Here is an 11,064-nt window from a genome sequence, read left to right as displayed (position 1 = left end):
GTAAAAGACCAAATGAGAGGTTTGCTTCTTCCCGCCATCTGGTGAAAGGATATACCTCCATTTACGCCGTCATTCGAAGCAAGCGAAAAGATTTAGCTTTTCACATCGTTTCAGAATACTGACAGAATTCAGCTCTTCGTGACTTAGCTGTGGTCAGATCCAAAAGCTTTTTTGAATACTGATCATATGAAGTTAAGGAGCTGCTAAGGTTAACGAGATATAATGAACCTGCAGAACGTTTCATCGGTTACGGCGACTGCGCCTCGCTTAAAGAGGAAAATTTGCACACAGGCCATGAACACCCGCAGTTTGTCAGCAGTATCCAATTTGCGTTTTACTGCTATGTCAAAATGGCTATGGTGTACACTCTTCAAGAAAACTTTACAAAATAGTTCAACTTCCCGAGCCCGCAGTATCAGTGTCCATTTATTTGCAGGCAAAACTACTTGTGGTCAAACGCCATGCTAACCCAGCTGCCAAAGCCTAGATGTGCGATGGCAGCCAGGAACACCTTGGCAAAACCGAAGATAGGAAGCAGCGACGCGGCGATCCGCCGCCCGACGACTGCAGTGACCACAGGCACGGGCTTAGCTCGATCGCGGAGAACGTCAACCAAGGAAGGCCGCTTCGCCCCTTCGTGCATACCGCCTCCACTTCTGGAAGAGGCGCGCCCAGCAGACACGAAACCTCTGGCAGGCGTCATCGTCAAGCGTATCGTTCACAGGCTTATTCTCTTGGCCCTCGGAGCGGCCGTGCTAAGCTTGACGACCGCTCTCGCTGTCTTCCTGATGGGCTGTCCCATGACCGTTGTCGTCGCACTGCTCGCCATGGGCGTCATTATCGAAATCGGCTGCTGGTTCCTCTTCCTCTGCAGCTGCTCCGAGAAATCGCGTGACATGCTAGCAACCATTCTCATGGTGCGGAAGAAAAAGGACCCACTTGTGCGCACGATAAAAATGAAGCAGAAACGTGACGCTGCCCATGAAGTGGTTTCACCTGCTCCTGGTGGCAACTACTGTGTCGCCGTGTGACTGCTTTTGCTTGCTTGGTCTTGAGCTCAATGAGACAAAACGTGAATGGTGGAGGATGCAGTACAATAGTGGCTGACGTGCGCTTTCTGTTGGCTGTTTTGCGTATTAGCTATTGTAGTTCATTTGCATGTGCTTCAATTAGTCTTTTTATCATTGCAACTCCAAAGTAAATATTTAATAGCGCTTGCTCCCTCTTGTTCACTGGCATATATTCGTCTTTGCCCGAGTTTCGCTTGTTAACTTTTTTTTTATGCCCTGAAATGTGTCACTTGTACCGGAAAAGAAAAACAAATTTGAACTTCCTTTAAATTTGAGATTCAAGAATCTCATGCACAGCGTTGATTAGACTTGCTACTTAATTCAATTTTGAAACATGATATTTTAAAACTTATGCTGTTTATCTTGTCTTATGCAGAGCTAATAAGATGGTCTCATGGCGCAGGCTTCATGCGTGAGACGGAGTAGAATGATTGCACGGAAAAAAGGTGGAAGCCCCGAAGCCGTGGTGCTGTGGTTAAGATACTGAAGTAACCGGGTTCGATCCCGAACTCCGGCGGCTACGTTTCTATTGAAGTGAAACGAAGAGGCGTCTATGTGGTGTGCAATGTCAATGAAATATTTCTAGGTGTTCAAAACTACTACACGGCCCTGTATCGCGAGACCCTGTGACGCCATCAACGTCTCGACCAATCAGAATTTCCTGACAACACCAAGTTCATCTGCGCTTGGGAACTCGAACGATTAAAATTGTTTGAGGAAACTAGTGTTCTGTAGCGAAAGCAAGCTACACTTCTCTAGGATTTCAAGCCATCGGAGTGGTACCGTGTGCCGTATGCCGTATGCTCCGCGGCGTGTCGTGCCGTTGCCTAGCAACTGCGAAGTGGTATAGACCGGTAGCTGGGCCAGGAGTTCGTCCCGTCGGCGTGGCACCGTGTGCGGTATGCTCCGCGGCGCGTCGCGCAATTCCCTGCGACTGTCACGTGGTATAGACCGAGAACTGGGCACCGCGGCAACGTGTGCCACAGAAGAACAAAAAGAGAAGAAGAAGACAGAAGAATAGCGGTGCTGAGCGATTGGAAAAGCGGCGACGGTATGATGCGGAAAGACAGGCCCGACTAGCTTCTATTCAAGCGTTGAGGTGCCGGCTAGTTGGTAATACATTTTGGAATAACAGCGCGAAGGACGAAGACGAAGATAGAAGCACACAAACGCAGCTTCTATGACTGGAGACGAGGCGTCGAGTGCTGCTACCAAGGCCGAAGCCATACCACGATAACCTTCATGCCGTGCGACTCATCCCCGCCGTACCTTGTGAATTCGGTGAAACTGTGTGTGTTTGTATGTATGTATAACTTTATTATGGAGCCGGCAAACGACGGGTTAAAGCGTCGTGACGCTGGCCAAACGTCGACCCGGGGTTATGCCCTACACTCTGCACTACCTCATTTGGCCCGTTTGTGGTGGGTTCTGAGGCTTGTGCTTTTCTAGCGCGAAAGTGGTGTCATTGTAACCGATGTGGTTATGTGTCTCCACAAGCAAGTTCCATGACTGCCCTAGCCGTGCCGACCGGTAGCTGGTTCTTCTTACGGGGGACTTTATTAACCCCGAGTGTGATCCTGCATTCATCGAGGATCCTGAACCGCGGTTTCAAATGGAGTTGAGCAAGCAGCAACCAGCCACTACAACGCAGTGGGAAGTAGCCTGGACTTGGTACTACAGCGAAGCACTGAAGATTTAAACCATGTAATTGAACGGGTTGAAACCAAATCTCACTACTCTACTGATCATCGGAGTGTCTTCGTTAGGATACCATTTAAGCCGTTTGCCAACCTGTCTGCTTCACTGTAAGCTGAACCTTAGCGTAACCAGTGGGCCGTAGCTTTCACTACATCGTTAGGTTTAACCGTAGCTGAACCATAGAAATATTTTTGTTTCTTCAGTGTGATTAAAGCGCACTAGAATATTCTAGTTCCTTTATCCCGGGTTCGATACCGACCGCCGGCGGCTGCGTTTCCATGGTGGCGAAACGAAGAGGCGCCCGTGTACAGTGCGATGTCAGTGTACATAAAGATAACGATATATGTAATAATAATTGGTTCATAGGAAAGGAAAGGCTAGAAAAATTCCCAGGTGGTCGAAATTACTCCGTAGCCATGCACTATGGCTCATCTTTCTCTCTTTCTACTTTCACTCCCACCTTCCTCCCTCTAAGGCGCGGGTCAGGTGTCCACAGAACAAGTGAGACAGGTTCTGCGCCTTTTTTCCCCTGAGAAGCAATGATTATTATGATTATCACTACTACTATAATATTGTAAGGGGCTAATTGTTAGGTGGATTGGTGAGCGCTAATTTACCAGCGGAATGTGTGAGGAGTTTTAAGTTAGCACTGTGCTGGTTATGCGACGTGGAAGATGTAGGTGGTTGGCTCGGCGACAGTTGATAATTGCGCTTGGTTTTGTGCAGGTCTGTCTAGACAGCGCTGCATGTAAGATTGCAGGGGGCCTAGAATCACTGCCACCTTTGTCTGTCGTTGTGGAAAAAAGTTGCTGCGAATGTACGAAGAAGGAAACGAAATCAAAAGGCCTGCTACTGGCTCTGTAGCTGAGCCACCTGCGCTGCCTCGTGCGGACAGAAAGAAAAATAGAGAAGAAGTAGACAAAAAGACGGAGAGAAAGACGCGCGTCGCAACAGCCGTCGTCCACCACCGAAGCGGTGGCGGGTGCAATGATGGCTTTCAACAGATACATATCCGGTGGCGGGCAAGCCCTCACCGATTAAGCATCGGTGACCTACCAGTTGCAGCCCCGTAGGGCGAGGTGCAGCCACCAGTCAATTATGGACTAGACCTCTAAACCTCTTAACAGTACAGAATAAGAAAATACATTCTTAAGCATAATATAATGCTTAAAAATGTTTTTTCTTATTCTATATACATATACTCTCATATATATATATATATATATATATATATATATATATATAGAAGCCACCCACACCACTGTAAAACCAGCATACCCTACTCACAGGCCCATAGATTCCGACGGATTTGCTCTGAGCTAGAGGACTTTGACCGCCATGCGGAGCAACTAAAAACAAATCTTCTGCAAAAGGAATACGCCCCCCCCCCCCTCCCTTCATTGTTGATGATGCTATTGGGAAAGCTCGAGGCTTAGACAGAAATGAAATAATCAATTTTGAAAACTCACAGCAGAACGACAGGCCAACAAACCTCGTTCTTACACATTCCTCAAACATGCCACGGGTTAATAATATCCTCTCGAAATATTTCAATATAATCCAGCAAAGCAGTCACTTGTCTTCCATTTTCAAACAGCCACCGAGAGCAGTGTATCGGCGCTCTAGAAACCTAAAGGACATGTTAGTTAAATCTAAAACGACCGCCAATACTAACCCTAACCCCGGATGTAAACCATGCGGAAAACCACGCTGTAAAGTTTGCAATCATGTGCAGGCGACAAATATTGTAAAGGGCAACTTCTCTGATTTCACCTTTAAGATCAAAGAATCATTGAACTGCGACAGTGCCAATGTGGTATACATGCTAAGCTGCGGTGTGTGCGGCATGGAATACGTCGGCCAGACCGAAACACCATTCAGGTTTCGTTTCAATAACCAGAAGGCCCACGTCCACACACTGCCAAATCTCCCTTTTTCTAAGCACCTGTGCCTTCCAAACCACACTTTCGAAAACATTCGGGTCATTCTCCTTCAATCAGGCTTCCAAACAAATCGACAAAGAGAACAAAGAGAATCGTACTTCATACACAAATTTCATACTCTAACCCATGGAATTAATGAAACATTGGGCAACTTTGCCTTTCTGCAAAGCCTACATAACTAATAGACGAGGCCTTTATCTCCCCCCATTTGCCCGCTCCTAAGAATTTCCTCCTTCTCACGCAAACTATACTGTTCGTTATTTAGCGCCTTGGCCTCCCCCCTCTGGTCGGTTTTCTATCCCGCAACAAACGTCTTCACTTAGGACACGCTCGCGGGAACCACTTGACGCGAATGCCCGGCTGCGGCATTGGGTTTCGGGTTTCGGGAGAGCGCGTCTGGCCGACAGCTCTTTCGTCGCCGCGGCGGCGCGCCGCCCTGGCTCCGATCGCTGGCGTGTCGCGGGGTGGAACAACTCCGTCTAGAACACATCACTCTTATCCCAACGGTTTTCTTGAACACCTGCACCGCTGGGGAGCGGGCCGTCCTGGTGTGCATGCTCGCGTTGTCTGTTTTTCACATTTTTTATTATTATTATTATTTTATTATTATTATTATTTTATTATTATTATTTTATTATTATTATTTTATTATTATTATTTTTATGTTTTCTGAACCTTTACTCAATTTCTGGCTTCCTTCGAGGGAGACTTGTCTTGCTTTTAGTGTCGTCTTCGTGGAAGCACGGCGCGTATGTAACATTCGTCGGCTCTCCACTTTCTCTTTTTGCCCTTTTTTCTCTCTCTTCCCCCGCCCCCCCCCCCCCCCTTTTTTTTTCTTCTCTCTCCGTCTTTGTTGCATCACCAGCCAATAATCAACTGGAGCTTTTCGCCCTTTCTATCTATTCAGTAATGTTTGCTTCTCCAAAGATGGAGAGCGAGAATTCCTTCTCCCTCTCCTAACAGTGGCGTAATCTGCGGACTTATTCTCCATTCTCAATTCTACCTTGAAGAAGGCCGGTCCACCGTCCGAAACTGTTGGAATAAAATAGATAATCGTGAAAGTTGTGTGACATCCTGTTTGAATATATACTGAGAACACCACAATCCCGGCGCACAAATGCGCTAGTCACGTGGTATTATTTGTATTTCGCGGGCTTTCTTCTGAGCCCGGAAAAAAAGATACACGTGAGATTTTCTTTATCGCAGTTAATGGAATGGGGGTTTCTGAAGGTGCTCTGCAACTTTCCAATTCACATGTTTGGTAAAAAGTCGATATTTACTAAATTAGAAAAATTAACATAATTAGCTAATTAAGTAAATGCAAAACAAAAAATTGCCTGTAGTGCGCAAACAGGCTGGCAGTTGTATGCACTTGGTTTCACTGACCTACCTTAAATCTATTATTTTGTAACCCTTGGTTCAAGTTAGCTGGGACACCCGGTATATATATATATATATATATATATATATATATATATATATATTATCCCGTCCTCTGCGGCTGCTTTTCGTTGGAGGCGAAAAGCAAAGTGCCCGTGTGCTGTGCGATGTCAGTGCACGTTAAAGAATCCGAGGTGGTCGAAATTTCCGGAGTCCTCCACTACGGCGTCTCCCATCATAGCCTGAGTTGCTTTGGGACGTTAAACCCAACAAACCAAACCAAACCAAACCATATATATATATATATATATATATATATATATATATATATATATATATATAGCATTTAAAGGAGCGAACAGTCTACAAATGCCAGACAAACGTGTTTAGTTTTATTTTATTTTTTTAATGTTTATACTGTTGACATTTACAGGAATTTGTCTTATGGTGATTATTAGAATAAAGATCCTTAAATGCAAAGCGGAAGGAAAATCAACGCGCCGATGGTTATATATATATATATATATATATATATATATATATATATATATATATATATATATATATATATATATATATATATATATATATATATATATATATGTATGTTGGAGCCGGTCAAATGAAACAAGTTTCGGAAGACGCCAAGAAGAAGCCTATGTAAGGACAATACTTGAATTTTGTTGTATACTGTTCTCTGGCAGCGCGAACTACAAACTTCTCTCTTAACTGTCATTGGAAAGGCATGCTCAACGTCTCTGTGTTGGTCTCCCTCAATTCGTTTCAAACGCTCTGCTTTATCTGGAAGCCCGTATGGCCAACTTAAGCACCCGCTTCCTACTACTCACGGTATGAACTTTAATCTGGTCACGAACACGGCCTCTGAAGTCATTCGTCCAAGTTTTGCATCCTAACAGACTATATTTTCCTGATCATTGGGCACGCTATCAACAGCCACAAGTGACGGCACGCAGGAATTTTTAGCACCAATCAGTGTTGACTTGAGTTCTTTGCAGTGGGTTGATGACACGCAGGCCGCACTTCCACTATGACAACCATTTTCCCTTCTCACAAGAAATATATGGCTGCAAACATTTTAAACAGCCTTCTTTCTGATCACATAAAAAATAGCCCCATCACACTGTTATCTCTAAAGATGCCTCAGTCAGCCACCAAAAAAACTGCAGTTGGCATATTTTCGCAGGATTTCACATAGAGCTATTCCATCCACATCCTGGATTATATTCCTGTATTCTTTGCGGAATGTTTAGCTCGTGAATTGGCTCTGTACAAAATTTTATGCCATAAATCACAAGTCGTCATACTGATTGTTTATCCGTATTAACCTCACTAGAAACCTCACAGAAATATTTTTAAGTCGATTCTTACGTTTTTATTCCGCGTACTTTGAAATGAGTTCGTTTTGTCTGGGTCCCTGGCCATGCAGGCGTTCTTTCAAACGAGGGGGTTGATTACATAGCGAGATGAGCCATTAAGCGTCTGTAGTATATTCCATTCCTAATTTTCGTATATTGAAAATTTCCAGGTTCTAGCGATTGCAGAAGATATCAGCAAGGCAGCTCGATTTTTTTACTGAATACCACGAAATATCAACATTTATTATACAATTGGAATTCGTTCATGTAAAACCAGACAGTGTGATATATCAATGATGGTGTTGAGGTGCAGAATTCCGGGCTTGAATTTATATCTATGTAGATGTGGGTGGACCCCAACAAACCTATGTGCATCATGCGGAGAAGTGGAATAAATAGAGTATTTTCCCCTCTCTTGTCAGCGGTTGAGGCTTCAGAGGAGGTCATACGTGAAGGTCCTCCTCTCTACGTTACAACTCCAATTGTCACTACCCGTCTTACTGTCGTTCAGTTCGAGTGCCATCGGCTTAGCGTCGGACACTATTTGCGGAATTATGGATGACTACGTTACAGCGAGTGGTAGGTTAAATTGTTAACCCTTCTCAAAATTCTTTTATATTTTATTTGCATCAAACCTGTTATGATTATTAAATTCTAACCACAATTGTTATAGTTTCATTGCTATATATCTTTACATTCTCACTTTGCGCCAAGCTCAAGCCTGTAATCGAGTTTGTGTGCGATATTGCCGAGGTGCCAGTTTTCAAGAAGCCAACGACAACAACAAGATTCGGAAGACAAAAAGAAAACAGAAGAAGAAAAGAAGAAGCCGGGTCACATGCGCAGCTGGGGTCTGCGCCCGGCACGATAACCTTGGCTTTATATGGCGTAGTAAAGCTCTCGCTTCAAAACTGGCTCGAAGTCTCCTCCCGCAGTCAAAAAGTAGTTCCACATTAGGTCCCTGAAGAGTATGCTAAAAACGACGTTGCATGGCCACTGAAGTAAACAGCGTGCAGTTGCTGCTTTCTGCATCTTGAAAATGTATGCCAAAATCTCAGAGTTGCGCCGAGTGTAGTGAACAGGGACCTACGAAGGGTTAAGCGAGTAACAAAGTTGTGTGCGCCACACCCCATAAAGCGGAGCTTAAGTAACCCTTAATTTTTTAAGCCGATACTCCAGCGTTCTGGACTCAAGTTAGTCCTTTGTAGTCCTCCTGTCGTCTTCGATGTAGGAGGACTACAGCGATTACTTCACAACAATTACCTAGTGCTGGGGAGAGTACTCATTGTTGACGTAGTTCTCCGTGTGTAAAATATTCAACGGCGGCGCAGACCAATTTTAGATACAATTCGGATATGGTTGCGCAGTTTGAGACTGCTGTGCCAGTGCATTACAGTCCTCGTGGACCTTAGATTGCAAGAAACGTACGTACACAAAAAACATAGAAATCAGAGCTCTGTCGTTTATTTCTCACCTACGCTCACTCAGCAAAGGTCAACCGAAGGTTCGTCATGAGCAAAAAACAGAGGTATCAGCTCTCGTTAGTAGAGAAGCTACGGCACGTCCTCCCGTCAGGGCTTTTTCACGACAGGGATGCGCGATGACTTGCTGCCGCGACGCTTTCCCTTGGCCATCCTGGTGAATTCCAGAAGCTCGGGTAGGTCGTTGAAGGGCAGCATCTTCTTGAAGGGCAGCATGCGTTTCAGGGCCGCATCTTCCTCCTCCGTCGGCGGTGGACCCACAGTGACGTTCGAAAACCCAACCGAGCCCTTCCGGGCCACGGGCCATGCGACCTCTGGTGATCTGTGGCTCACCTTACGCAATGACGGCGGTTGGCTGTCCCGACGCGGCTGAGCCTAGACTGGAACCAAGGGTGGCGACGTTGCCGCCATCCGGCTGAGAACTTCTTCGAAAGCGCCGTCCACAGTCCTCAGGTAGCGACCCTAAGCCAATCGTACAGCAACGTTCCTTAGATCCGGGAGTCTAGTACATTCTACAGACATTATATTAAAATTTGGATTATTGAGTAGGTTGCACCTAAGCACTGAAATTACTAAAAATAATAGCCTTCAAAGTGACCTGTACGAGATTAAAGGAAGATAATCTCGCGGCAATTAAAATAGACACATCTAATATTCCGCACAGTTTGCATCACCTTCATTGTCTAACATGTTTACTGTTGTAAGGATTGCCTTTAACCGAACGCTATTTTTGAAAGCACTTTTTGCGAGATAGCAATAAGTGCGCAAAAGTTATTTTTTTCACATTTCATTATTACGTTACCACGATATACATTTCATAAAAACATGTACAGTATCTACGGTGCCAGTAGGGGCATGCGTAGAATGAAAGAGTCCAAATAAAATAGCCGCAACCGATTTCACTAGAGCATATACCTGCACAGTACGTAATACGTTACGCGACACATCCGATCCTCCTCGACTGGTTTCAGCCAGAGCGCGCGGTAAATATAAGCAGGCGATAAGGACCCGTCTCTGATAATGACTCAGTTTATAGTCCTGTACGAAGAGTAAATAGAGACTGGCCTAGGGGGCAGTAGCGTCTTCAGGTAGTTCGTTATTCTAGCTACAACAGACGTTATGTCAAATACTAATAAACAAACGCGAGTTGATGTGGCAGTTGTGACATGTTTTAATTGGCTGCTGTTTCATTGTTTTGCATTTATGTAATACATTATGCAAGTTTTTTTTCATCTGGAACTGAAAAGACTGCCCTAAAGAGACCACCTATACTAACTTTCCAGCTAAGTTCTGAAAAATCGCAGCTCATAGTTTAGGCCTCACCAAAAGCTTTCTTCGAATTAGTTAGTTGTTGAAATTAGAGTGAATTTTTATTTTCTACATTATTTTCTATTCTTTCGGTCAACTATCTGATCTACTACTGATATTAGTTTCAGCGGTATGCTCAAAGTGCCACATAGTTTACACAGCGGGATTGGGGTGAAATATGGGTTCAACCAGACTCTTGCTAACAAATGGAGTTCCAAAGAGTATGTGTAAGATTATGAGGTCTCACCTTATGAGCAGAGTTTACTGCAGAGCCGACGTCGTCGTCTAGGTCCAGAAGACCTACAGCGAGTAGACCACTCTGCCCGCTGCTGAAAGGATTGTTCACCCCCATGTAAACGATCAGGGGCAACGCCACAGGTAGCGTCAGCAGAGCAAGCACTGACAACGTGACCGGCGCGGGAGGTGGCGGCAACTCGCACACCCCAGCACTCTCCGCTTGTCTCGCGCTACACGGTAAGTCGGCATCGTTTGCCGCGTGGAGTTCCTGGGTGAAGTAGCTGTTGAGCACGGACCCTGCCGCCCTGGCCGGCGGAAGCACGGGACACGGGTAGTCGTCCTCTGAGAGCACAACCCAGGGTTCCGCCATTATTAAAACCTGGCACTCTTCGTCTTCTTTGTTCTCATTGCCTTTTGTACCCATGAATTTGCACTTTTTGTCTCAGCTGTTTTCTTAATAACAAATACCATTGGCGATGGCTCATACTAAGCAAGCGGCTATGAATCAGTGGGTATAAAAAGCTGGTCAGCTGCACATTTTCGGTGCAAAAAAAAAAAAAAGAAAAGAAAA

At 45.0% G+C, this 11,064-nt stretch overlaps 1 protein-coding gene across 1 annotated transcript; it reads right to left on the bottom strand.

The window, feature by feature from the left end:
• Positions 1–9,038: 9,038 nt before the first annotated feature.
• Positions 9,039–10,863, bottom strand: LOC146199082 (uncharacterized). The gene is made up of 2 exons (XM_084592036.1): positions 10,504–10,863; positions 9,039–9,323 (listed from the first exon to the last, which is right to left on the bottom strand). Exons 1-2 carry the CDS (start codon positions 10,861–10,863, stop codon positions 9,039–9,041), a joined length of 645 nt encoding a protein of 214 aa, XP_084448162.1.
• Positions 10,864–11,064: the final 201 nt, after the last annotated feature.

Source organism: Amblyomma maculatum, chromosome 2 (genome assembly GCF_055883805.1).
Source record: "Amblyomma maculatum isolate TAMU_Amacu chromosome 2, ASM5588380v1, whole genome shotgun sequence".
In the NCBI taxonomy this organism is placed as follows: domain Eukaryota; kingdom Metazoa; phylum Arthropoda; class Arachnida; order Ixodida; family Ixodidae; genus Amblyomma; species Amblyomma maculatum.
The sequence above is the reverse complement of the archived record's forward strand: the minus strand, read 5'-3'. Positions and strand labels throughout refer to the sequence as shown.

Bases quoted from the DNA above. Each gene is read 5' to 3' on its own strand.
- LOC146199082 (XM_084592036.1), bottom strand. From the start codon at position 10,863: ATGGCGGAACCCTGGGTTGTGCTCTCAGAGGACGACTACCCGTGTCCC. The intron at 9,324-10,503 runs GTGAGACCTCAT...GTTCCAGTCTAG, and splicing joins CAGTAAACTCTGCTCATAAG to GCTCAGCCGCGTCGGGACAG.